Below are 26,963 nucleotides of genomic sequence, written 5' to 3' on the forward strand. Positions count from 1 at the left end.
TCCAAACTTTTTCGAGCAAGCATTGATGCTGATATTGTAGTAAGGTTTGCTTAAAAAAGAACGTCGTAATCAATAATTTTGCTACAAAAAATGCTCAAAAAATCCGCATCACGAAGAGAGTAGAGTGCCATAATAAAAAAGGAAAAATAAATATTACGATAAGTTCAGACGATGGATAATTATCAATAAATAAGGTTCATTTCGTAAATAAATAAAAAACATGTAACCAAATAAATAAATCTGTATACAAAAAGATAAACCGATGAATTAATAGAGGAAAACAGAAAAATGGTGTAAATATATGAACAAGTAAATCCATATTGAATAGAAACAATTACTGACGAAATGCACCAGCTCATCACGAGAATCTGGGAACAGGAAGAATTACCGCAGCAGTGGAAGCTGGGCGTCATTCACTCAGTCTACAAGAATGCTCGAACTATTGTGCTATTTCAGTCCTCAATGCCGCCTATAAGATCCTGTCCCAGATCTTGTTCTGCAGACTTGCCCCCCTTGCTACGGATTTCGTCGGAAGCTACCAAGCTGGGTATGTTGGAGGCAAATCCACCATCGTCCAAATCTTTACTCTTTGGCAGATCCTCCAGAAGTGCCGAGAGCGCCAGATGCCTACGTATCACCTCTTTATCGACTTCAAGGCGGTCCACGATACCATAGATTTGAAACTCACAAGGGTCTGAGGCAAGGGGACGGTCTCTCCTGTCTTCTGTTCAATATAGTCTTGGAAGGTGTCATACGGGGCGCGGGGCTACACAACGACATCCGTGGCACGATTCTCTATCGGTCTCTCCAATTTCTTGGCTTCGCGGACGACATAGAACGCGGGGTTGGCAAGACGACAGCGACGGTGTGTGAGACGCACACCCGACTGAAACGTAAAGCAGCAAGAATTGGACTGATGATCAATGCGACGAAGACGAAATACCTGCTTGCCGGAGGCTCTGATCGTGATAGAGCCCGAGTGGGAAGCAGCGTGTTAGTCGACAGCGACAACCTCGAGGTGGTAGAGGAGTTCTGCTATCTTGGGACTGTCGTTACTTCGGATAACGATGTCAGCAGCTGGGGAATCGTGCCTACTATGGCCTTCACCGTCTGCTGAGATCCAGAAGACTTCGAACGAAATGTGAGATCTATCGCACACTGATTCGCCCGGTGGTCCTATATGGCCGCGAGTCTTGGACCATCCGAGCCGCAGGATGCAAACGTTCTGGGCGTGTGGGAGTGTGGAGGAGAAGGATGAACCACGAGCTTGCTGAGCTATACGGCGAACCGGACATCCTGACGGTGGCGAAGACCGGCAGGATACGAAGGCTGGGGCATGTTATGAGGATGCCAGACTCATGCCCCGCCAAGAAGGTTTTCGTCAGCGACTCTCAGTTTGGCACGAGGCGTCGGGGAGCACAGCGAGTTCGTTGGCTGGTGACCTGTCGGAGATCGGGTTCCTACAAGAATGGGAAGCTGCAGCCAAGGATCGAGTTTCCTGGAAATCTATAGTTGACCGGGCCATGTCACGACGACGTGCTCATTACAAGAGTAGGCCAACTTGATGATGATGATGAGAAACAAATAAATAAATAAACAAAAAGGATAATTTTGTTCAAATATAAATAAAAATAAATAAAATAAACAAAAAGGATAATTTGGACGGAGGACGGACCAAAATAGATTATTTGCTCGTCGTTTGGGATGTTTCTTTCGTTGCACAAAGTAATGCAATCGTAGACAGTCACATCATGCTGAATCATTACCGGATGGTGATATGTGAATTAAAATCGCTAATTTATTCTAAACCGTCCGAAAGCACCTCTAACATCCCACCACCACCATCGTCAACGGATACCGGGCAGACACATGGGGATATAATACTCAAACCAAAGGTTTTAGAGTTGCAAATGCACCAACAATAAAAACAAATACATTAAGTACCCGCGTGCCGGATTCACGATGCTGATCGAGCGATCGGTTTGTTAGTGTTTCTTCAGCTGCTCGATCGCTTTCTTATGCCGAGCGATGGCTTCCTCGTGATGTTTAATCGATTCCGAGTGGAAATCTTCCTGGTTGATGGCTTGCTTCTTCAACTTAGCCAGCTGCTCTTGACGCTAAAGGGTTGGAAATGAGGAAAAGAAATTAACATTCGACGTTAATAATTAATGCATCACGCAACCATTCGCATTCCGCCTATACCTGTTTGTAGAAATACTCTTCCTCGTGAGCAACCTCCATTTTGCCGAAGGAACCGCCGGCTTCACGGATCGATCCACCGCCACCGCCACCCTTGCCGGCACCGCTTCCCATCTCGCCGGCGCTCATGCGAGCGATTCTGAAAGGTAATCAGGTTGATGCGTTACAAAAAAGCAACATAGATCCCACTTTTTATCGATATTTATGCCCCGAAATGATAAGCATGAACGGTTCAGCTCAACACTCCGCTGTTGGGACTTTCGGTCCGATAAGAACCGTTTGGATTGAAGATGCTATAGCGGTACCACCATGCAGAGTGCACCGGTTGTTAAACCCACAGCAATTGAATCGAATGCGTAGATTTCTTCAACCAACCGATTCGAACTGTAAATGTGCCACTCGGCCAGCTAACTTTGATGCAAATGCTTACCTCATTCCGCTGGGAATCATCCAGGTTGTAGTTTTACGAAGAGATTGCATTTTTAAGTGCACTTTTCGGGTAAGTTTTTAACCGACGAAATGACCTTCTGCCACAAGAAACAACACAAAAATGGAGGCTAACTGCGTACACACACTTGGACGCACACCAGCGCAATACATTCACGCGAGGTAGGCTTTGACGTTTCTGACAGATTGATGAAGGTGCACTGCCACAGGTAGGTGCAATTTTTATCTACACCTCGACCAAAAAAATGCTCTGTGAACTTGGTAAATTCACTTTTTATTTAATTAACATTTAATTATAATTATAAGCTTAAGACCAAGGCCGTTCTTTATGAATAAAAAAAATTATAAGCTTACTTATCATGATCTACTTCAGAAGTTCCCGATACACGGTCCAGGTCTAGCGCAGTCCACCACGTCTCCGCTGCTGGGCTTCCTTACTTATCAGGCGCTACAACCTGAGGCGGTCTTGGCCTGCTGCAACAATCCTCGCTCACGGCTTAGCCCCTTCGTCTGCCAATCGATTATCCCGGCCGTTCTGGCGGACGCATCAACGCCAACAACAGTCCATCTCAATTTGGGCCTACCACGCCTCCTCTGTCCTCCTCTGATGACCTAAAACAACTTTATGGGCTGGATCGTCCGGTGTCATTTTCATGGCGTGATCAGCTCACCGGAGCCTGGCGAGTCTAATTCGCTGCACGATGGTGATGATCATCGTACACAGCTATGTCGGGCTCCTCCATTGTCCTTCCACACATACAGGACCACATCCCTTATGAGGATTGTTATCTAGAACACTTGTTGATGGATTAAATTGTAGATGGTGCGAAGATTCAATATCCGAGGTATATTAGACAGACATACCCATCACCTTGGCAAGCGCCCTCTCATCTATCAAGCGGTGACTGGAAAGGACGTATCAACACATTTTGGGATACACAAATCCAACAGGGAAGACTGGGTTAGGGTGAATTCCGAAACTTGCCTGGCCTGTGGGACACCCCCCACTATTGGAAACTTCGTCAAATGCGAATCAAGCGAATGAGCATCTCAAGACTACGTAGACTTTTTACTGCTTTATTAAATTTTAATTGAATCATTACGAAAAGAAACCTGCCAGGCTGCGGTGCCTTTTTCACGCTGTAAAAGAAACAAAACTAGCATAACCCAAACTCATCTGCAGCACTACAATCGGAACTGCAAGGATCTGTACGCACCAGCCTACCGGAAAGAGTCATACACTATTTCAGAACAGAAAACATGTACCTATGTACCTACACATTAACAAACTGTTAATGGTCCAGTAACTGTTGTGGTCCAGTGTTATAAAGACAGTTGCGCTCTACATGACCAATAGATCGAAATACGTTATTCTACGCGTACCAATATTCGGCATGATTCATCTTATCCTCTACGATATTTATACATAAAACAGAAGCATATGTTTTGTAAAACGGAAAACAGCGGGGCCTAAGATGCTTACTTCATAATTGTGAGAAAGCGTCCGACCACCACTTATTCGTCGCTGCTGCTCTCATCATCCTCCTCCCTATTGTTTGCCCCGTTTTGGGGCTTGGCTGAAGCAGCAGCTGCATCATCCTCATCCTCACTACTGCAGCTGCTAGTTTGAGGTTCCTGCTTCGGTGTACCTTTAGCCAGAGATGATACATGCCCGTCGTCTTCATCTTCGGAGGACGATTCTGCACCTCTGTTACAGGCGCGTTCGGCCTGCTTCAGTTTCTGTAGGTAGAGCTCAATATTTTTCTGCGGCACCGATTTGAGGAACTTTTGCAGCTGTTTGAAGTACTTCCTGTGAGCCACACTCATTTCGCGCTTTATCGATGCTCGCCGGGCGGCTGAGAGTTTTTTGAACGACGCTTCACAGGTTTCCGGTTTGCCGAGGAAATATTTTTCTCTGTAAAACTCGAGAGTGTTTCTGGAATGCAGAGAGAGAGAGAGAGATGCGGTGGTTTATGCTGCCTGATGATGGCCAACAACGGAAAATATCGTTACTTACGTAGGCGGCCGTACCGGTTCATCGGGCAACGGTTTGGTGCCATTTGCTTTTCCATCGGATTTCGTTTTACCAGTCTCCTCATTGTTCAGCAGGGTGACGATTGATAGCTTGCTCCTCTTTTCCGCCGTGCTACTGCTAAAAGAGATAAAGAAAACAGAAACGTTATTACGTTGTCCACCGTACAGTGCGTACAAAAAGCCATTCATCAGGCTGCATGTCTTTGTCTCTGAGGACCTTATCCCTCAAAAAAGGACCTTGTCCTTGGTGTTAAGTCTTAGCTGTTGATTCTAGCATGCCTCCCAAAGGACCTTTGGGTCTCTTCCTCAATTCGTCCTCAGTCCATCCTACAATCTTATCTAATGTTTAACGAACCATCTGGCCCTAAAGTCCTTCTCTGTTTGGTGTCGGTACAAGGACCTTAATCTTTGTCCACGTGATAAGGGTTGTGTGACTTCTTCTAAACCTAAACCTAGTAAGACCTGGATGTGCCGTGATTACATAGCCGGCAGGAGTGACGTTGGAGGCCTTTAAGCCCACAAAAGGAAGCCCTCCGGAAGGGGAGCGAATACTTCAAGAACACATTCGGTGTCTGAAGAACACTTACCTGTCCGAGTCATGGCCGCTTAAGGAGTGTTTGCGTTTCTTGTTCGGTGAGCTCGTCGTCGTGCCCGGTACGACAAATTCCTGTGCCACAGCAGCTTTTGGCACCGCCGTCATCGGACTTTTAAGAATCGATTTGAGTGGTTGTGATTTGAGCGGACTTGCGACGGCAGCAGGTTCCGGTTTCGGTTTGATGCTGTTCGCCAACGCCTTGTCCTTTGCTTTGCCGCGTTTCGGCGCCAAAGTAGTCGATTCGGCGATCGGTAAGTCTACCATCTCGTTTTCAACCCGTGACACCTCCATCATCGACATCAACGGTCGATTGTCGCACTGCACCCGATCGTGCTTATCCATTTTCGTTGCGATGAACGACCGCAAAAGTTCGATCTCAGCCTGACGTGCCTGTTCGTCCGCTAAGCCCTCGATGTACGCTTCGTACTTGTTGACGTACTCCTGCTTCGCCTGGCGGTACTCTATTTCCAGCTCCAACTTTCGCAACTTGGACAGATTTTTGTACTCGACCATCTTCTGCTTGCGCCACGCGGTCAATGTCAGCGTCGTGTCGTTTTCGGCATAATGCTTGAGATAGTACTCACTCGTCGATCGGGGGAACGATCCAGGCTTTCCCTTGGCTTGCTCGAGCAATTGCTGCTCCCCCTTGGTAAGCTTTAAGGCGTTGGCAGTGTTTTCTGACTGGGTCCTGAATGCTTGCTGAATGTATTTCAACTTCCGCTTCAGGTCCAGCTCGCTCCACTGGTTGCGCAGTTCTCTGGTAGTTGTTTGTGCATTCTCTGCTTTCTTGTCCAGCTTGAACAATGCAAATGGTGTGATCGTCTTTGGCTTTTCGGCCGTAGCTTTCCTTTGTTTTGTAGTTTTTTGTGATGTCGACTTTTTTTGTTGCGCCGCTTCCGGGTGATCTTTGCTAATGGAACGAAATGAAATAATCAAATTAGCAATCAATGCTTGATGGTAGGGCAATAGGTTCTACACAGTGCGGTGCACCGTATACTAACTAGTATTGTTCCATCTGCAGCTTATGTTCTTCCTTCGCTTTAGCAGCCAACGTCTCGTACTTTTGTTTCTTTCTCTCGGACAAACTGGAAAACTCTTTGCTTAACAATTTGAACACCTCAACCTGCAATATTAAATGTATCCAAAATTTAACCAACGACCGGAAGAGTAAGTGGACAGATAATGCTTACGGTGCTCAAACCGGCGTGTTTGTTCTTGTAGATGGTAAACTTTTCCTTGATGAAGAAATTGTACGCCGAGAGAGGGTTTTTCGGTTTCTCCGTTGCTAGTATTTTGTCCACCTGCTGTGGTACATCCTCGAGCATTTCGCCAAGCGTACGATGTTTGCGTATTTTGCTGATGATTTCGTGCGTAACCGCTCTCGTCTCTTCTGGCGAATGGTCGTCAAATGCTACCCGATCCCATTCGATTTTGTTCAGCATTACCTTCGATTTTCTCTGGTCCTTTCGCGGCAGTACCGCTCGCAGCTGCGTGACCAGCTTCCTGTAATCGTCCGCAGTCCAGTTGGATGCGGTATCGGTGGCTTCCACCTCCTCATTTTCTTCCTCGGAATCGCTATCATTCTCGTGGTCGGATGGCACTGTAAACAAAGGGAATCCGGTTTAGCAAATGTAAGTGCGGTTAAAAGTGTTCCAGTAATGGAAAAAAAACCCTCAATCAACAGTACCTCCTTCAAACCTTTTCGATATTTGTTCCACCCTTGGAGCACGTTCGTAAGCGACAGAAAGCGAACGTTTCCTCATCGTGAAGTCTAGGCCGGAGATGAGGGAAGATGTTCCGGTTTCACCGACAGTTCGTGATGCAAACTTAGGTTATGGGTACGGGCAGGCTGCTCCCTCCAAAAATGGGGGATTGCGTCCGTTTGTTACGAATTCTACGAAACTAACAACACACGACAGGAATTCAAAAGAAAAACGTGTAGCTATTGTACGCTTTATCATAAAACCAACCACTCCACAGACGCGCGTGCTATTTGGCAACAAACGCGTCGGCTTTTTTCTAACATGAAATGCTTTCCGTTGAAGCAGCGAGGTAGGTTTGGAAAACAATGTGGATTGCTGCATGTGACGTTTGACAGGTAAACGATAAAAATTGTTCCGCGCTGAAGGTATGGCTAGACGGCTGCAATATGCAGTAGCTAGGGAGAAAGAGAAAAGGTTAAATTATCAAACTTCAAAGACTTAAGCCAAATTATCAAACAATTAATCGACCGGTCCTGCCGTGTGAAGACCGGTGACGTTATCGTCTCTGCCACCGGACCATCCCTGACTTTAGAGATGATTGTAAAAAATCAATTTGTTTTCTCAAATCTGCTAATTATATTTACATTACATAATTTATGTAGTATATTCCAAATTATTAACTGTCTGCATGTTGCAAATTTGCTTTCATTTTAAAACTCAATTTGCAAATAATGAAAATAATCGAAATCGAACTCCACACAATTTCTATGCTAGTTCAATTTGACATGTGTAGACACACTTGCAAGCAAGGTTGGAGTGTACACGCGGCCTCACCGAAACACTGATCGTTTAACTGTCAAAACCGACTGCCAGTTCAAAGCAACGGCAGAAAAAGAAGAGGGAAGATAGCAGCAAATCGTACTTTTGCTACTACCCTGACGCGAACGTGAAGAAGTGGGTGATAAAAACTTGAACCTTTTCTCCTCCCCAGTACAATAGTGCAAAACTGCGTGCAAACACAACAGTGAAATTCCGACGGTGCGAAAACGTCCGCACAGTGTACGTGCGAGTGATAGTCGAGAACGAGTATTGGTCGAGGAAATAAGCGTAGCACTCTCCCCTCGCAGAAATACGATGGAAGCCCTCATTCCGGTGGTTAATAAGCTGCAGGATGTTTTCAACACCGTAGGCTCTGATGCCATCCAGCTGCCACAGATAGTCGTCCTTGGCAGCCAGGTAAGCGGGGGAACGCCTACCACCGATTGTGGGAAAGCGACTGGTTTTCTGTATGCACATTATCATTTGGCGGCTTCCGGCTGAGGGTCCTTTTTTATCGGCATTGATTGGAGAAATTATGTAACGTGCGAAATTTGGAAGACCATTTTTTGGTGTTGTTTCACACGCTGCCATCGCTATTATTGGATGATGAAGCGCTTGCGATGATGTAAAGCAAACACTGACAACATGTTTTGCGCGTGTGTGTGTTTTCCTTTCTGTTATTCCACCCAACAGAGTTCTGGCAAAAGTTCGGTGATAGAAAGTCTGGTCGGTCGAACGTTTCTTCCGCGTGGAACCGGCATCGTAACGCGTCGCCCACTGGTCCTGCAGCTCGTCTACACTCCGCTCGATGACCGTGAGCACCGTTCGGCGGAACATGGCACGGTCGCTGTGGAGGAGTGGGGCCGGTTCCTGCACATCAAAAACAAAGTGTTTACCGACTTCAACGACATTCGCGAGGAGATTGAAAATGAAACGGACCGGATGGCGGGTGCCAACAAGGGCATCTGTCCGGAGCCGATCAATCTGAAGATTTACTCGACAAAGGTGGTGAATCTGACGCTGGTCGATTTGCCCGGCATTACCAAGGTGCCGGTCGGCGATCAGCCGGAAGATATTGAAGCGCAGATAAAGGATCTGGTGCTGAAATACATCGAGAACCCGAACTCGATCATACTGGCTGTGACGGCGGCAAACACCGATATGGCAACGAGTGAGGCGCTCAAGATGGCTAAGGACGTCGATCCGGACGGTCGCCGTACGTTGGCGGTGCTGACAAAGCTCGATCTGATGGACGCCGGCACGGATGCGATCGACATTCTGTGCGGACGCGTGATCCCGGTCAAGCTGGGCATCATCGGTGTGATGAACCGCTCGCAGCAAGATATATTGGACAAGAAGGCGATCGAAGATCAGCTGCGGGATGAGGCGGCATATCTGCAGCGCAAGTATCCGACGCTGGCCACGCGCAACGGTACACCGTACCTGGCGAAAACGCTGAACCGTTTGCTGATGCACCACATCCGCGACTGTCTGCCCGATCTCAAGACGCGCGTTAATGTGATGGCATCCCAGTTTCAGTCGTTGCTGAACTCGTACGGCGAGGATGTTACCGATAAGAGCCAGTGCCTGCTGCAGATCATTACGAAGTTTGCGTCGGCCTACTGCTCCACGATCGAGGGCACATCGCGCAACATTGAAACGACCGAGCTGTGTGGTGGTGCCAGGATTTGTTACATTTTCCACGAAACGTTCGGCAAAACGCTGGACTCCATTCACCCACTGACCGGGCTGACCAAGATGGACATTTTGACCGCGATCCGGAATGCGACCGGTCCACGGCCGGCCCTGTTCGTGCCCGAGGTAAGCTTCGAGCTGTTGGTGAAGCGTCAAATACGTCGTCTCGAAGATCCGTCCCTACGGTGCGTGGAGCTGATCCACGAGGAGATGCAGCGCATCATTCAGCACTGCGGCACGGAGGTGCAGCAGGAGATGCTGCGGTTCCCGAAGCTGCATGAAAAGATTGTCGATGTGGTGACGCAGCTGTTGCGCCGCCGGTTGCCCACCACCAACTGCATGGTGGAGAATCTGGTGCAGATCGAGCTGGCGTACATCAACACCAAGCATCCGGACTTTCACAAGGATGCGGCCCTGGTACCGAGCCTGATCAAAACCGACTCGCAGGATCAGTGGGCCGGACACCAGCCGGGCAATCCGCCGAGTCGGCGACCGGGCTCGAACAGACAGCTCGCGTTGGTGGATAAGACGGGCATGCTGAACTTAAATCATGATGCAAACCAGCAGCAGCAGCAGCAGCAGCAACAACAGCAGCAGCATCACCAAAACCATGGGGGCGAGCAGCCGGGTGGATGGTTGGGAAGCATTTTGCCACCGAACATGGAAGCCATGATTGGGGCCGGGGTTGGCGGACCGGGCAGTGAAAGTGGCAACAGTACGGCCAGCAACACACCGACACACGGTGTGCTTAGCCCATCCAAACCGGTCAATCTGCTGCCGGACGTCCCCATGAACCATTCGTCCCGCAAGCTGACCGACAAGGAGCAGAAGGATTGTGATGTTATCGGTAAGTGCTTGTATTTTCTGGTAACTGCATTTGTGGTTTGTAGGCAACGGGTTGGAAAAAGAGCGAATTTTCGTATCTTTCGTCTTGTTTTTCTTTTATGGTCCAGTGCGTGCGTGTGCTTACGCGTACGTACGGATGTGATCTCATACAGTGACCGACAAAACATAAGCGCCTTCTTGACTTTTACAATAAATTAATTTAATTTATTTATTTAACGATTGCTGTCATACTGGACCAGTTCAGATGTAATTTGTCTACTTAACATAGTCAGGTTTCTAGGAAAATTTAGTCAAAGCAAAGTGTCAGATCTTGAGGCTTTGTGCTGAGAGCGAATATTTCAACGTGTTTGTTCGAAAATTGCGGAAAAATGCTTTGGTTTTCCATTTCATTAATAGTCTTGTCTTAGCCTTTCCGCTTCCCGTTTAGACATTTCGTACCTAGATTCATCCGTTCAATGAGCTTTTCTCCGAAAGTCGAGAGATTTATCAACATGTGATTTAGCGTCTATTAGCTAGTGTTGGGTTGGGTAGTGAGCTCTCGGGAGCTATCGGGAGTCCTCCCCTGTCACATGTTAGTGAGCTGGTGCCCTCTCCGCTTTAAAAAGAGCTACTTGACTCAACACTACTATTAGCCAATTAGGCATTTTTTATCTTACTGATGCGTCACCGAATAGTTCGATTGATAATTTCTAACTGAACTGATGATCTTAACGTATTCGTTTATCTGGAAGATAGGTGAAAAGGTGCTTTAAAAAATAGATGAATAAACGAATTACAGTAAGTTAGTTTAATTGTGCAGCTAAAAAATAAGTGAAATAAGTGGGCACTTTATTTTGCCGGTCACTGTAGCAGTTTCACGTGCATGATGTAGGTTTCAATGTTCGAAAACGGAATTAGAAAGTGAATGATTGCAATGTACCGCGCGTATCTGTAAAAGAAACAATACTTGCTCTTAAAAAAAAAACACGCCCAAGCAAACACATCATTATGGCCTGCCGATTAACTGTTTCGCCTTTCTGTCCTCCGGGCTTCATTTCAGAACGCTTGATCAAATCGTACTTCTACATCGTGCGGAAATCGATTCAAGATTCCGTACCGAAGGCCATTATGCATTTCTTAGTCAACTTCGTCAAGGACAACCTGCAGTCGGAGCTGGTGACGCATCTGTACAAATCCGACTCGGCCAACGAGCTGCTGAACGAGTCGGATCACATCTCGATCCGGCGCAAGGAAGCGAGCGATATGTTGAAGGTAACGTCGCGTCAACCCCCTCTGTTAGTCGCGTCACCTGTATCATCGTGAGAACTGATCGATTTGCTTCTTGTTACAGGCACTGACCCGCGCCAATCACATCATAAGCGAAATCCGAGAGACACACATGTGGTAAGCGTCGCCAATCAATGCTATTTATTCTCGCACACCAAATACACAACGGGGCCCCCATAGATGGATGGACCATCACGATGATGTTGGTCGCGTTTCCGGTGCTGGAAAATAGGAGTGTGATACCGTTAAATTACCTTTAGAGCCATGCTTGGTCGTGTTGCTCGCAAGGAGCGGGCGCGCAGTACATTTCTAACAATGGCAGTTGTTCAGCATCGTGCATCGTCGTTGTACTTCGAACCGTTTCGTTTCCTTCAGTCGCATAACATCTTTTCACGCATGGCCATACAATGAATGTCGAACGGATCAATCCACTTCATCTCGAGTCGGCAAAACGAGATTCGACGACAAAAACAAAACAAATCATTCTTCACGAGAAATGTTAAACTATTCACTACTTTTTGCTAAACAAATAATTATTATACCAAACGTGTCGTGTGCGCGAACGATCCCTAAATTAGAGGTGAGCAAATGAAAGAAGATAAGGGTAATATTAAACACACACACATACTTACGCATACATATGCATTCGATTTGGGAGGATGACACCGTTCTGTTGACAAATTCGCGGTGCGAGCGTTAGAGCGAAATGAAGAAATAACCACCTCCCCCCCCCACATGCACTTTTTTATCCGCTGTTCCTTATCGGGCTTTCGCCTATCCCCTCTATCCCTCCCTTCCATGTTTTGTGCGATGCAACAGTGTAGAGGAATGGCAAGCGAACACAAACCAAAATGTGGTGCAGTTTTGCGAAAAAATGACGGAAATGCTTTTACTAGTCCAGACACACCATCCGGATGCTTTTCTTAGTGTTATGTAGGTAGGTGTGCGTGCGAAGGCCACACGAGGGTGCAGCGAAATAGAATCCATTCCTACCCAGCTCGAAACCGCCCCATTAGGAGAGGGAGGGGCCCATTCCCTGCTTCGGTTTCTGCTCCGAAAGCATCGCTCTCTCGAGATTAGGACCCGCGTTTTGTTTCCCGCTCAAAATCTCACTTGCGCCCGGAAGCTTTCTGTGGCAGTTCAGCACAAGTTTGAAAAATTCTAGTTAGCAAATACGTTGTGACGGTGCGTGCATAGAGAACCCCCTATGCCCCATAGCCCCAAAACCGGGTGGGCTAAAATTGCATTTGTTTCGTATGAATATAGTGTTTGTTTTTCGCCTAGAAACTGTGGCTGTAGTTGTAGCCTTTTTCATTGTGATTGTGGAGGTTCGGTTCGTTTGCTTAACCGCTGATGGAGGAAAACACATCAAAAGACAGTTTGCTGGTTTTGTGAGACGTGTTTGTACTGTAAAACAAGTGCTAAAACCGAACAGAATAATACAAAACCCACTATTGTATCTTTTTCTACCCCCTTATCAGTTTGTTATCTCGAATGGGAAGGAAAGAAAAAAATATTAAACAAAATGAAACGGTTAATCAATCCGAAATAATTTAACAAGTAGAAAGGAATTTCGAATGAAAAGTTGCATATTGAAGGATGAAATAATTATACTGAAATAAAGTAATTAGCTGACTTAGGCTGACAGTCTTAGAAAGAGGAGTACAGAATAGACACACGCTTCCGGGATGCTGTTAGTATATCACCTATTTATTTAACAAATTCAAAAATAAATTTCAACCACGCGCACCGGTAGATTGAGTGAAGAATGTACTGAAAAAGGTTCGCCACGTGCACAGCGACAGGACTAATAACTAAATCTGTGCTATCTAAAGGAAGCAGGCATACGCTTGAAACGATGAAAAATGACTTGCTCTCATGGGTTGGTACGAACGGGGGGGGGGGGGGGGGGGGGGGGATTGAATTTAGGCCCGGGCACTGTCCGATAGCACCCGCACGATACTGCCTACACCACCCTTGGCGAACACCTTTTCGTGCCAGGTAAGCAGATGGCCGCTCGAACCTTCCGAGGGAATTTCGAACCCGCGATAGATGTACTTCATCAGCACGTCGCACAGTTCCGGATCATCCAGCGATTCGATGGCGGCATCGATCTTGGACGATTTGATCGACAGCAGTACGCGCAACGTGAGCCCGAGCGCGTTATCCTTGACCTGCTGGTTTTTGCACATTAGCGGTGCATTCTGGAGGACGGTTTTCAGTGCATCGATATTGCGACCCGTGCGGAAGAGAGATGAAAAAAAAGGTGCGAGTTAAGGAAAAACAAGAGGTGAAAGAAGAAAGGTGTTATGCTTGGCATCGAACGGGTTGCTCCAGCCGAAGCGATGCTGGAAAGGTATAATTTGAAAAGGATATTGATTGAGCAGTGAATTGATTTCTGCCTCATCCGGCACAATCATTCCGCTGGAGGCCTGATCCGCGTCATCCTCCTTAAAGTTGTCCTCATTGTACTGGTCGACATCGATCTTTCGGAACGCCGAGCTGGACGTATTTTTGGCCATTGTGATGTTTGCACCCTGAAACGTCCAGTAAGGTCCAGTAAGTACATCTACTGCTCGCACTATTTTCAAATGTAAATTACATACACTAAACAAGCTAAAACCGTTCACACACACCCAAAATATGATGAATCAAGCAGGAGTTTTCCCTGGTGGGGGGGTGGGATAAAACGTCAACACAACGGTGACAGTCAACAGAACCCATGTGGCAAATGTGAGATTAAGGTGCATTTACACGGTGCGAGTCTGAAGGCGAGATATGCGAGAGGGTTTTTAAAAAAAAATTAATTTTAAAATCTGTAGTGTATAGTAAATGATTTAATCAATGTTTATAGTACAGACAAATAATAAATGGATATTGTTTGTATAGGTTCTCTGCTCCTTTTTTGTCACTGTAATGGCGTTGAATGGCTTAAGCATGCCACATCTTGCTTCCATTGACTTGATTTTACACCTAGCTGTGCAGTCAGTCCTGAGTATGGGGAGGCGATTCAGGCCGAGAGAAGAACACAGCCGCTACCGCAGTAATCATCGGACTCCGTTTGCACCGCTGTTATGTTACCTATTCTTCTTCTTCTTCTTCTTCTTCTTCTTCTTTGCCACAACAACCTCGAAAGGTGTCGGCCTGCCATTTCTGGCTTTCTGTGACTTAATTTTACCCGTAATAAAGTAGTCAGCTACACGTACGGGGTGACGGTCTGGATGAGATTTGAGCCCCGGTCCTGCCGTGTGAAGACCGGCGCCGCTGTCGCCTCGGCCAGCGGGCCGTCTCTATTCTTCTACTTATTATTATCATCAGCCAAAGCCACGTTTTTATTTTAGTTTTAGGAAAATTGGTTCCAAGGTTGCGTTAAGCGGCGGTGACACACTTGCTACCATCCTGCTATATACGGGTTACACTGCTGGGACGCGAGAACATAAAAAAATCGGTGGTTGTCAAATGTCCCATGGGATTTGAAGCTAGCGTGTACGCGTTACAGCAGCAATCGATCTCCGCTCCATTTCACCTCACCTAGTAAACGAGCATGATATGAAACTTCTGCTTCTTTTTTCTTCTTGACAACGACCTGTGCGATCATACAATGGCCTAAAAGGCTTAATGCTATCACGTAGAATTAGTATATCATGTCTCAAAAACTCAAAAAATCCAGAACGTTGGAGAGAAGCGCCTTAAGTGAAAGTCAATTAACTAAATCACCACGTGGCTAGTAAAGTAAGATTTTTTTGGACACATTTAACCACTTAAGGAAAACTATTTTAAACATTAAAATGGCTTTGGTTTGGTTTGGTTCAGAAATACTACCGACACGGTGTTGAATGTCAAGTACCATCACAAGTGTTGCCTTAAAGTAAACAGTTTTTCAGATGAACAACCGTCGGTATTGTTGCTCTTGTGTAAGTTATTAAGGCCGAATGGATAAAATCATTACCGCGATATGTGGTTGATCATTCGCTCTTTTTTGGCCGTTCAGGACATTTACGCTGAGTATAGTGGCGCCATCTATTGGAGGCTAGCAGAAGTTCGAAGTTGGACGCCTTCATTACCTTCAGTTAACGCCTTCATTACCACAATGTTGAAATAATTGAAGCTGTAAAATATATGTGAAGCGCACGTTTCATATTCAGCTTAGGTATCAAAAGATATTTCAAAATACCAGGACATAGCGTGAGGAAGTTGCTCGTTGAAAATCCCAATCAAGTAATACTTCATCTTACGCGCTGCGCGATCTGCGATCATAATCAACACTCGATCTAACTCGATGAACCATAACGCCTCTAGGCGATTTCGTCTCACTAATCAAACGTGTAGTGCCTCCAGTGCGTGTTAGTCTTCCGGACCCGGCCGTTTTATGCCACACTAACCCGGTATGTATGACAACTTTCATCTAACTATCACCCGGGCGGAGAGTGCTGGTGCCGTACGCGTGCGTAACGTAAAATTAGCATTGTACCAGATGAATTAATTTATTACGGCCACTTACGAAGCACGTTTGGGCGACAATAAACTGTCCCTGTCTCGATCGACAGTCGAGACCATGGCACGGCATCGGCGGGATCCTGTTCCAGGTCATGTCACGCTTATCAGTTATGTAACGCAAAGCCAGGTCCGGGTCTGGCAGGGATAATGATTCAAATCATAACAAATTAGCGTCCCATAATGTACCTTCGTGTTGTGGTTTGAACGCAAGAGAAAGATAGACTTATATTTTAATGGTTTAGTTTAATGGGAAAATATGTTTTTTTCCAAATGTCAAATATTGCACATACTTCCTGATGCTGAGCTGGCGACTGATGCAAACAGTCGGGAATTTATGCAAGACCAGCCAGAGCATTACTCACCAGCCGGTTAGTCGGATGGCCTAGTCTGGATTACATCCACGCCCTGCAGACACGATCGCGCCCGTCAGACCCTAGGGGCTGTCACTAGGAATCCCCAAGCAATCAGTCAACTATGATGGCGCGTATTTCACCTGCTTTTGCAGGTTTAGTAGGTAAATAGTGCGTACCCGCAAACAGGCTCCATTAATCGTAGCCGGCAAAGAGTAAACCCATTGGTTGAAAAGGGACAACCGATCGAAAGTGCAAGTGATCGGACCCTCCTTCTGGGGTGGTATCGTTTGTCTGCAGATCTGCTAGACATTCCCCCGTTCCCACTCGTCTGGCCATCTGCCTGCGCATGCCACCTAGAGGCCATTTGACAGACACGCACGGGCTTTTCTCTGTCGTCCACAGCCGAAGCGAGCGTCCGGAGTTGGATGTTTATGTTGGGTCGATTAAAGCCGATGCAATTATATGCAAATCTGTCAAAACTCGTCGTCACATGAGGCCTTCCTTGGTGTACTGCTACGGCCAAGGGGTTTGGGTTAGATGCAGCCGCTGCAGAAAGGCCGGATAGTGTGGCGACAGCTTTGCTGACGGGATGCTGACGGGTGGCATCGGGCCGTGGAATGTATAAAGTGAGCGATCCTCCAACGATTGGCCATCAGTTTGTCTTAAGCCAGTGATAAGAGCGCAGTGAGCAGCAGCTAGCTTGTGTGTTTGGGGATTCAGTTTTGTGCAACATGGTCGAAATGAGCTTCCTGAGGGTAATCGAACGAGTCGTTCTTGCCGCGTGATCAGTGACGTGGAGTCTGACGGAGTTCTTTTCTAATCGTAGATATTTCTGGCCCTGTTCGTCTTTGGCTGCATTACCACCGTGATCGATGGTGAGGAGGTTGCCGGTGGCCAGACGGGTGCGATAGAATCGGGCGGATCCACACCGATCGAGCCGGGCGCTTCGTCACCATCGGATGGAGTTGCCGTGGGTGTGCAGGGTGGCGACAAGAAGAATGCTAAGCGTCATCTTTCGTTCGGCTTTGGACATGGGTACGGTGGAAGCGTAGGATTTTCGGCCGGTGTCGGTGGATACGGATCGGGCGTTGGAGTAGGCTATGGCTCGGGCGTTGGAGTGGGTTATGGATCGAGCATCGGCTACGACGGATATGGTACCGGGTACGGCAGCTACGGGTACGGTGCAGGCTACGGTGGTCGATTCCGTGGCTATGGAGGTTACGGTGGGTACGGTGCGAGCTATGGTCTCGGTTACGGTGGGTACGGAGCGGACGGGTTCCATTCCGGGTTCCATGCACACTACACGAAACCGATCGTAACGGCCACCATCAAGGAACACATCCCGATCGCCGTTCCGAAACCGTATCCAGTGTTTGTGAAGAAAACGGTCCCGGTACCGGTACCGATCCACAAGCCCGTACCATATCCGGTGTACGTGAAGAAAACGGTTCCGGTTCCGATCGTTGTATCGCACCCGGTTCCGGTACCGATCACGAAGCACGTGCCCGTACCCGTCCCCCAGCCTTATCCGGTGTCCGTTCCGCATCCCGTGCCGGTGAAGGTACCGACGCCCGTGGTCGTAACTAAGCCGGTGGTCGCTTACTCACCCGCCATCGTCAGCACACCGATCGTCAGCACACCGATCATCAGCACACCGATCGTTACCAGTGCCGGGCACATTTCCGTCAGCGATCATGGCTTACATCAGACGCACCACTCGCACAGTCACTATGGTGGTGGAGCGTACAAGGCGTACAGTTCCGGTACGGCCGGTCTGTACACGGGCAGCACCGGTGGGCATTACGGATCCAGCGGCCACTTCGGAGGACATCAGTACGGAAGTGTCGGTTCGTCCGGAGCACACTATGGAGGGCTGTACGGTGCGCACTATGGAGCCGGCGGTAGCCAATATTCGGGCCAGCTAAGCGCCGGAGTCCTTTGCGATCACTAGGGCAATCATCAGTAGCATCCTAAGGCGGGAGCATTTCGCATGGCACAGAGTAGTTGTAGTTTGCGTAGTGGTCTAAGTAAGTTTAAGAAGCTCCGAAGCTTAGCTCAGCTTCGAACGTTTCGAACTCGCACAAGCATCCGAACCTGAAGCTTGCTTATCATCATCATCGTTAGCAGTCAATATGTAGAACAGAGTTTTTAAAAAATACATACAATTCGTTACCACTGTTGCTCTTGTTACCTTAAACCTGGTGTCGGTTTCTTTCTTTGCTGAGCTAACAATTCAAACCCATCGCTTGTTAGCAATCTGTCATCGTTGTACAGGCAAAAGAAGGAAAGAAACGGCTGCGAACTATGTTGTACAAAGCTTACACATTTATTCAGATGGTACAGCGCCCGATTTAGTGAACAACCTGGCGCGTGCAAAACCCTTGTTACTAAAGGTATAAACGTAGCGCAAAAAACGCGAACTAGTGAAGTGGAAGCTCGCAGGCGTTGCCAGTCCAACCCACAAGCTGTTGCGAACGTACATTCTTAAACCACTAATCAACAACACCAAACACGGTACACGACACGCACACTCGGGGTAACACACGCGGTAACGGGTTCAGTTTTACAGCGAGGGGAGATTTACAACAAGAAAACAACAAAAAACAAAAATTGGTAACAAAACACGATCAAGTTGAGGAAACACAACGTCAAACGTTTTATAATTCCCCTGCAAACATGGCCGATCGAATGGGGAGCAGCACTTTTTTTTGGCGGTCTTTGCTTACCTAATGCCCTAACGAACGCGAGTGCTTGGGGTGCCCGTTTCCTGTACAGGGCCGGAAGAAACTATCCGGTAGATGGCAGCACCGTTGTGGTTAGCTGGACAGGACGAGGAAGCGTGGAATTGCGAAAATTTAAAACATGCATACGCAATCACGCGTCACTAAGTGTATAGGTTGGTAGGAACTAGCGAGCGAGTGATAGTACACCCAGTGTACGTCATCAACAATCAAATCTTTACCGGATATGCCGAGCGAGGAAGAAATAATAAATAACTTCAAGGAATTCGAATGTCCAAACTAACCGGAAGTCTAAAAGCCTCTCCATTCGATCGATCAATGCCTCCGAAAGGGGATTCAATCGATCATTTGCGCGTTGCCGAGATCATTGCGTGTGTCCGTACGACGAGGACTCTTCCTCGTACGGTGCCCGATGCTGTTCCTGCACGGTAGAAGCACCGGCAAACATGTCCCCCGTGCCGTCGTCGTGGAAGTGGAAGGTGTTGCCGCTGGCAGGTGGATCGTACGACGTTACGACGCTTCCGTCCGGTCCGGCAACACCACCGTACTCGGTGTGGACGGCGTACTGCTCGCTGGCAGCTGACTCGTGGTGGTCTGGTCCGCTTCCGGCCCCGCCTCCGACCGGGTGGACGTTGTGGAAGTGGTAGTGGAACTTGCCGGCGTGGTTGTCGGCGGCGGTTGCGTCGCTTCCGTGGTGGTGGTGATCGTGGTGCTGGTTGTAGCCAGGGTAGAGGTGAGCGTCACTGGGGACACTGAGGACGGTGGGCTTGACCGTGCGGGCTCCGTAGCTTCCCTTGTGCTTCTGGCGATCGTGCTGCTGGCCGTTGAGGTAGTGATGGTGGTGGTGGTAGTTGTGGTGCTCGGTGTAGGTGTTGTAGCCACCCGCGGCATTATGCCGGAACCCGGATAACCCGGTTTGCGCGGCGGAACCGCCCGTCTGGGACTCCGCGTGTTCGCCGTACTGTTGCTGTAGCTGATAGGATGGTCCGCCGGCAGCAGCGTCTGCGTGATGCGGTTTGAGGGCAGACCGAGCAAGGTGGGGATCGTGTTTGGTGGCGTGGTAGAAAGGAAATCGCTGCTCCCCGGTGGCGTCGGCTTGATGACGTAGATCTTTATGCGCTTCCCCCGGTACGTTCGCTGGATATGGATGCGAATGATGGTAGCCCGCGGTGGATACCGACGGGTAAACGGACCGTTCCCCCGATACCGAGTAACCGTGTGTTGTGGCGGTGGTGGGTAGAATTCCGGCGGAGGATGCGGCTGCTGCAGCAGCAGGTCGGTGCGACTTGGCGAAAGCTGGGTGATCGTAGCCCTCGGTGAGGACGCTGCCGGTGCTACTTCCACCTCGGACAACACTTTGCTGCGGATGATCGGCAGCATGGTGGTCGTGACTGGGGTGATGGTGGTGGTGGTGGTGATCACCGGACTCTGCGCGGTAGCGATCAAAATCGGGCTTTTCATAGCGCGGGTACGATTCGCGAACAGTTTGGAACGGGCGTGGAGTGAGATCGCTGACTTCTTTGCCTTTGGTGCCGGTTCCGTGACGGTGCGCACCTTTTTCGGCAGCTTGCTCCGCTTGGAGTCCCGCTTCGAGTCCTGCTTGGAGTCCCGCTTCGAGTCCCGCTTGGTGTGTCGCTTGTAGCCCTTCTTGGAACCCCGCTTCGAATCCAGCCTGGAGTCGCGTTTCGCCTTCACTTTGGAATCGCGATACCTCGGCCGCTTGGTGGTCCGCTTGGGCGTAGTCCGCTGCTTCGCTGAACCTGACGTACGAGTGCGCACCGGTTTCCGTATCACCTCCTCCGATTCCTCCGATCTCTCCTCCGACGATTCTTCCTCCGCTCGATTCTCCAGCTCCTCCTCGTCCAGCTCCTCGAGCGTCTCCTCCGGTTCCTCCTCGACCGAATTGCTCTGTCTCGAAGTGAGATTCTCCGTGCTGTCCTCGCTGGAACTGCTGCTGCTGCTGCTGCTCGCTGGCAAAGCGGTAGTCTTCGCCGATGGCCGACGATGCAGACGGTGCAGATTTGCCTCCGGCGAGGCCTGACGCAGCGGAATAGGTCGAATCCGTGGCACTGGTGAACGAGGCCGTGTGGAATTGGTTGGCGGCGTCCCCGAAGTCATACGATTCGGACGCCGATTGGAGCGCATGAGACTCAGGTCGGAACTTTGCAGCCGAATGCGCACCGGCTTGAACTTGAGCACCACCGACATAGTACTGTCGTTGGGCGCTGGCCCCATGTCCCCCGTAGTACTGTTCCGCGCTCGAATGCGATCCCGTTTGCGCTGGGCTTTGATGTTGATGATGCTTCGACTGTGGCGAATGCTGTTGGGCATGGTGGCGCTGGTGGTGCTGGTGGTGATATTCTTCCAGCTGTTGAAGTGAAGAAGGACTTGGTTTACTGAACGTGCTCTCAGTAGGGGATGCAGTGTGTTCCGCTAGTGCGAGACGGTTTCCTTCCATGGGATTGTAATCGTCGCCAGCGTCGTATACAGAGTGTATTGGAAACGATTGTACGTACTCTTGGACCTGCACCGTGCTAGCGTGCGCCTGTGACGACGCTGGGTCAGCATCCGCGACGGTCGCCGGCGACGGACTTGGGCCACCCGCGCTGGTGCTACCGGCCACAGTCACTGCCGGCACGGTCGCTACAGTACTCTCGACCGGTATGGCGACCAGCGTCGGGACCGGCACCGGGACGGGTTTGCTCACCGGCACCGGGACCGGCACCGGTTCCGGTACCTTGACCGGGAACGGTACGGGCACCTTCACTGCCACCGTGTTGGTGATCTTGACCGTCTTCGGTGGCAGCTTGTGCTTGCCGACGTAGAAACCCAGATCGATCAGCTTTTCGCTCGCCTTCTCCAGCTCGGTAAAGTTTTGATTCATCTCATTGATCAGTTTGTGCTGCTCCCGCACGACATCCTTGTAGTAGTTGCCGAGCGCCGCCTCACCAAGCGCCCCGCCAACCAGCAGCGCACACAGTACCACGAACACCTGAGCCACAGCCATGGTGCGACAGACAGGTGAGCAAAAGTCGTGGCATAAGGACAATTTGCAAAAGAGCGAGGGATAGAAGAGGAGAGTGGAAGGGGGAGAGAGAGAGAGAGGGAGAAAGAATTAGTAAAACTCACTGGTTAAAAACACCTGATCAGGGAGTGTGTTTTCGTTTGTCACAAATGTCAACGACAGCACTTAAGTACACGATCATCACACTACCACGGCGAAGCGCCCAAGACGAAGCAACTTACAAACTTATGCATTGTGTGTTTAGCGGTTCTGTCGTGGAACTGCTTGTTGAAAACAAAACTCGCCCAAAACCACGTCACCGAGATGGAGATCGGGCTGGCTGCTTGCTGTTCTGGGCTGAAGCCGGCGTCTTCGGTCAGTTCATGGATCTACTAACGCAATGTCCCGTACAGTTCTTAGCGCAATGAGAGAAATGCTGTCACTTTCACTTTCCCGGAAGCAGTCACTTTTGGTCACGAAACACAATATCTGCTGAGCACTGTCAGCTTCAGTCAGTTGCACCCAGTAATCACGGCACTGGTCGAGCTTCGGTCGAGACAATAGGACCTGCCCGAACGGATATCGCACTGCACACTGTCTAATGGCCGGCTGGCGCTACTTTCTTTTATACTATTTGCGCAACACTCCAACGATGGGCGCAAAAGGGTTGGGCTCGTCCCTGCCGCCGCAGTAACAAAGTTAGCGAACGAACGCACACAAAAAACAGAACAACTGTTTAGCGACGAAACAGGGACAGGAAGCGCAAGCGTAGAGCGCATCGCGTTCGCGCCATACCCCTTCAAACACGCTAGGCCCTCCGGTGGCGGTAACGCAAAGGAAGCAAGAATGCAACGGAAGCCTCCCGGGCGGTGAACACACGCCACTGAACGGCAAGCGTAGGGGTTTGCGCGAAAATGCACCACCAAACTGTAGCACGCTGCCACCACGTCCCAGAAATCGAAAGCAAAACCTCCGCAGCGAAAGGCCAACGGACAAAGGGCCAACGGGGGGGGGGGGGGGGGGGGGGGGAAAAGCGTACCGAAGGGAATAGAAAATTGTCCGAATTACGCAATGGGCCGTTGGTTTTTACGCGGAACCGTGGTCCTGTGGATGGGCCGTGCATGCGCATCGATCGATCGAGGCACCCAAAACACGGACAAACAGCGATCGTCGCCGTCGGCTGTGGCCAGTTGATAGCAGCTTTGATTTCCACCCACAAATTGCCCGAGCAGTCGAAGCGAATCGCAAAATGGCTGTACGTTTTTGGGATTGTTCTCTCGGATAGGGGTTTATGTTTACACGGAGCGCGCTTTCAAACGTGATAGAAAGTTCTTGTTGTCGTTTGAATTTGCGGGATTCTTTAATCGATGAAACAAATTTGGAAAGGGGCGGTTTATTCGTTGGTTAAAGGTGTTCGGATGGTTCGTTGTGCTGTTCAAGGGGGGACGTCTGCTCTGGTCGAATGAGTTTTGGGTTCTATCTATATTTACAATATTTCTTAATCCTATCCTATCTTATGCCTACACTAATACTGTTACAACCGTTCACAAACACGTATTATGGCATGCAACAAAATCGCATGCATTTAGGCGTAAACATGCCGACCACCTAAAATTCATTAATTTTACCTCGCATGCTTGTAATCCTTTTCGTGAAATAATTGCTAGCTTCATGCGTTTATTCCTAACCTTAGAACATGCTATGTACAAACTTTAATCTAACTTCCATCGTGTGCCATTTGTCGTTCTTGATTCGGTATAATACAGATTCTCACAGTTGGTCCTTTAATCTCATTGCCTTGAGCCGTACGTACCTTTACCACTCTTACTATGCCGTCACTACCAGGGTAAACCTCTGTTATTATCGCCAATGGCCATTTCATAGGTGCTACATTATCCTCTCTTAACAATACTACTGTTCCTGGCACAATTTTTGTCGCAATGCAATCCCATTTGTGTTTCCCATTCAATTGTTGCATATATTCTAAACGCCACCTTTCCCAGAAGTGTTGTAGTCGTTTTTGAACGAGGCGCCAATGGTTCACACGGTTTTCTGGTACATCCTTCAAATCAACCTCTACGACATGCTGGAGGTGCGAGCCAGTTAGGAAGTGTCCAGGGGTGAGTACTTCTGGATCTGTGGGATGATTAGAAAGAATCGTTAGAGGTCTTGAGTTAAGGCATGCTTCTACTTCCGATAGCAACGTTGTCATGTCTTCATAAGACATTGACGCATTTCCGATGACGCGAATCAAATGGTGCTTCATAGAACGCACTGCAGCCTCCCACAATCCGCCAAAATGTGGAGTCCGGGGTGGGATGAACTTCCACGATATCTGGTTCTCGGCACACCAAGATGAGATCTCCCTTCGGTCATCAGGAGAATTGAGCAGCTCGTATAGGCGGTGTAGCTCGTTCGCAGCTCCCCTGAAGTTCGTACCGTTGTCAGAGTATAACTCCGATACCAAGCCTCTTCTCGATACGAATCGCCTTAATGCAGCTAGGAACGCTGGTGTACTCAAATCCGACACGAGCTCGATGTGGACGGCACGCGTAATAAAACACACAAATACTGCAACGAAAGCCTTTATAGGGGCGGCCCTCCGCGATTGTGCCTTCACCCAAACAGGACCGCAATAATCGACGCCAGCTACAGAGAACGGTCTCGCCTCAGTCACTCTGTTTTTCGGAAGACTCGCCATCGGTTGAGTGACTGCCTTAGGTTTGCATCTGAAACAGCGCACGCATTGATGAAATACCTTTCTCACCACCGATCGTCCATCCAACAGCCAAAATCGTTGCCTTATTCTGGTAAGCATCATCTGTGGACCAGCATGCAGGTTTTTCCGGTGGTAGTACTCAGCTAACAGGATTGCCAACGGGTGTTTTTTCGGTATCACTATGGGCTGTTTGGCATCAGGTGATAGAGATGCATGTTGCAATCTGCCGTTTATCCGAATTAAACCATTGCTGTCGATGAATGGTTGGTACCCTCGAAGATGTGACGCTCGATGAACTGGTTTCTTGGCGTTTAAATCCTTCCATTCTCTATTAAACGAGTTACGTTGAGCCAATCGACACAATACCCATTCTGCCTGCTGCCGTTCTGCCGTTGAAAGGCCCTCACCAAACTTAGGCTGGACCTTTGAGCTGCTTACTCTCATTCGCAAAGCATGTATAAACCGCAAACAGTACCCAACTACCATGCGAAGTTTTGAGTATGATCCGTAACGGGTGAACAAATGGTCAATAAATCCTTCTTCATCCAGTGAAGAAAGTATTAACTCGTTGGAACGTTCTTCACCCGTCTCCAGAGTCTTAGACTCCGGTACTGTTGGCCAATTTTCTTCTGTCGATGCCAACCATTCTGGCCCCGACCACCATGATGTTGACTCCATAAACGTTGCAGGATCGCAGCCTCTAGACACCACATCGGCTGGATTCACCACTCCAGGCACATGTCTCCAGCTGGCTCCTTCCGTAAGGTTTTGAATCTTCGAAACCCGATTCGCAACAAATGTCTTCCACCGACTTGGAGGGGAATGAATCCAATGCCAAGTGGTCATCGAATCGGTCCACAGGAATGTAGGCTCATCGCGGCCAATTGCCTGTTTTACTTGCTCGTACAATCTGCTTGCCAGTAACGCGCCACAGAGCTCCAAACGTGCAATGGTCATCCTCAGAGATAACGGTGTCACCTTGGATTTTGAAATCATCAGTCGAACTAACACCTCTCCTCTGGTCGAGACACTTCGAACGTAGCAGCACGCACCGTAGCCTTTCTCTGATGCATCGCAGAACAGGTGATACTGCATCGATAACGTATCACTCTGAATAACTACCCGTGGAATGCGTACCTTTTCCAAGAGATGTAGCTGCATAAAAAATGACATCCAATCTCGAGCCAACTGTTCCGGGAGTTCTTCATCCCATGGCCAAGCGCGCTTATCTGTTCCCTTCAACATCCAAATTTGCTGCATAAAAAGCTTGGCCTTCATCTTAACCGGATCTATGAAGCCGAGTGGATCGTAGATACGTGCAATACATGCTAGCACCTGTCGTTTCGTGCATTTGCTCTCCTGTATCGGTAGCTTAACCTGGACTTGTAAAATATCCGATTCAGGTGTCCACAATAATCCAAGCGTCGAAATAGAGCTGGTCTCGGCTGCCAATTCATGCTGTGGGTTGGTTGCTCTTTGATCTTCCGGAATATCTTTCAGCGCTTCTGGGCAATTGGATGCCCACTTTCTTAAACTGAATCCTCCGCACGAAAGTAACTTATTTAACTGCCCGGCCATTTCTTGTGCATCACGTGTTGTCGTTGCACCGGACAGCAAATCATCGACGTAAAAATCTGCCTTGCATGCCATTGCCTTCGGAAACTTGGTGCCATGATCATCAAAGATTCGTTGCAGGGTTCGGATGGCTAAGAACGGAGCACAGGCCGTGCCGTATGTGACCGTGTTCAACTCGTACACTGCTATCGGCTCATTAGCATCGCTGCGCCACAAAATTCGTTGCAATGCCTTATCGCAGTCCTTCACGAGTATCTGACGATACATTTTTTCCACATCTGCCACTACAGCTACTAGTTTCATCCGAAATCGCAGCTGTATCGATACAACGTCGTCTTGTAGTTGCGGACCGGTTAATAGCACATCATTCAGGGACCGACCAGAAGTTGTTTTACATGATGCGTCGAATACAACTCTGCATTTAGTGGTGGTGCTGTCCGTTTTCCAAACCGCATGATGTGGAAGAAAGA

The 26,963-nt window shown here is 48.8% G+C and overlaps 8 protein-coding genes across 11 annotated transcripts; 3 read left to right on the forward strand and 5 right to left on the reverse strand.

The window, feature by feature from the left end:
- Positions 1-345: 345 nt before the first annotated feature.
- Positions 346-1,117, forward strand: LOC118510005. Its single transcript, XM_036051390.1, has 2 exons — positions 346-547; positions 597-1,117. Exons 1-2 carry the CDS (start codon positions 346-348, stop codon positions 1,115-1,117), a joined length of 723 nt encoding a protein of 240 aa, XP_035907283.1.
- A 632-nt stretch (positions 1,118-1,749) lies between these two features.
- LOC118513513 (ATPase inhibitor mai-2, mitochondrial-like) lies at positions 1,750-2,805 on the reverse strand. Its single transcript, XM_036059370.1, has 3 exons — positions 2,630-2,805; positions 2,203-2,338; positions 1,750-2,117 (listed from the first exon to the last, which is right to left on the reverse strand). The coding sequence occupies exons 1-3, from the start codon at positions 2,677-2,679 to the stop codon at positions 1,986-1,988; spliced, it is 318 nt and encodes a 105-aa protein (XP_035915263.1). The 5' UTR covers positions 2,680-2,805; the 3' UTR covers positions 1,750-1,985.
- Positions 2,806-3,703: 898 nt separating this feature from the next.
- On the reverse strand, positions 3,704-7,353 carry LOC118513514 (nucleolar transcription factor 1-like). 2 transcript variants are annotated; one of them, XM_036059372.1, is made up of 6 exons: positions 6,963-7,353; positions 6,466-6,875; positions 6,277-6,398; positions 5,268-6,185; positions 4,664-4,795; positions 3,704-4,582 (listed from the first exon to the last, which is right to left on the reverse strand). In XM_036059372.1, exons 1-6 carry the CDS (start codon positions 7,036-7,038, stop codon positions 4,162-4,164), a joined length of 2,079 nt encoding a protein of 692 aa, XP_035915265.1. In that variant the 5' UTR covers positions 7,039-7,353; the 3' UTR covers positions 3,704-4,161. The 2 variants fall into 2 exon arrangements, with proteins under 2 accessions (XP_035915265.1, XP_035915264.1); XM_036059371.1 differs by having other exon boundaries at positions 4,664-4,798.
- A 488-nt stretch (positions 7,354-7,841) lies between these two features.
- LOC118513515 (dynamin-1-like protein) lies at positions 7,842-13,081 on the forward strand. The gene is made up of 4 exons (XM_036059374.1): positions 7,842-8,214; positions 8,491-10,339; positions 11,378-11,589; positions 11,669-13,081. Exons 1-4 carry the CDS (start codon positions 8,113-8,115, stop codon positions 11,723-11,725), a joined length of 2,220 nt encoding a protein of 739 aa, XP_035915267.1. The 5' UTR covers positions 7,842-8,112; the 3' UTR covers positions 11,726-13,081.
- A 212-nt stretch (positions 13,082-13,293) lies between these two features.
- Positions 13,294-14,330, reverse strand: LOC118513516 (actin-related protein 2/3 complex subunit 5-C). Of its 2 annotated transcripts, none has more exons than XM_036059375.1 (3): positions 14,211-14,330; positions 13,981-14,141; positions 13,294-13,845 (listed from the first exon to the last, which is right to left on the reverse strand). In XM_036059375.1, exons 2-3 carry the CDS (start codon positions 14,124-14,126, stop codon positions 13,530-13,532), a joined length of 462 nt encoding a protein of 153 aa, XP_035915268.1. In that variant the 5' UTR covers positions 14,127-14,141; positions 14,211-14,330; the 3' UTR covers positions 13,294-13,529. The 2 variants fall into 2 exon arrangements, with proteins under 2 accessions (XP_035915268.1, XP_035915269.1); XM_036059376.1 differs by having other exon boundaries at positions 14,241-14,314.
- Positions 14,331-17,079: 2,749 nt separating this feature from the next.
- LOC118513517 (chorion protein S38-like) lies at positions 17,080-18,644 on the forward strand. Its single transcript, XM_036059377.1, has 2 exons — positions 17,080-17,209; positions 17,281-18,644. Exons 1-2 carry the CDS (start codon positions 17,186-17,188, stop codon positions 18,403-18,405), a joined length of 1,149 nt encoding a protein of 382 aa, XP_035915270.1. The 5' UTR covers positions 17,080-17,185; the 3' UTR covers positions 18,406-18,644.
- A 114-nt stretch (positions 18,645-18,758) lies between these two features.
- Positions 18,759-22,781, reverse strand: LOC118513518 (mucin-5AC-like). Of its 2 annotated transcripts, XM_036059379.1 has the most exons (3): positions 22,442-22,781; positions 21,712-22,187; positions 19,609-21,563 (listed from the first exon to the last, which is right to left on the reverse strand). In XM_036059379.1, the coding sequence occupies exons 1-3, from the start codon at positions 22,451-22,453 to the stop codon at positions 19,706-19,708; spliced, it is 2,346 nt and encodes a 781-aa protein (XP_035915272.1). In that variant the 5' UTR covers positions 22,454-22,781; the 3' UTR covers positions 19,609-19,705. The 2 variants fall into 2 exon arrangements, with proteins under 2 accessions (XP_035915271.1, XP_035915272.1); XM_036059378.1 differs by having other exon boundaries at positions 18,759-22,187.
- Positions 22,782-24,302: 1,521 nt separating this feature from the next.
- Positions 24,303-26,760, reverse strand: LOC118510006. The gene is made up of 2 exons (XM_036051391.1): positions 26,056-26,760; positions 24,303-24,335 (listed from the first exon to the last, which is right to left on the reverse strand). The coding sequence occupies exons 1-2, from the start codon at positions 26,758-26,760 to the stop codon at positions 24,303-24,305; spliced, it is 738 nt and encodes a 245-aa protein (XP_035907284.1).
- Between the last annotated feature and the right edge of the window lie 203 nt (positions 26,761-26,963).

The sequence above is a fragment of the Anopheles stephensi genome, chromosome 3, assembly GCF_013141755.1.
Source record: "Anopheles stephensi strain Indian chromosome 3, UCI_ANSTEP_V1.0, whole genome shotgun sequence".
NCBI classification, from domain to species: Eukaryota; Metazoa; Arthropoda; class Insecta; order Diptera; family Culicidae; genus Anopheles; species Anopheles stephensi.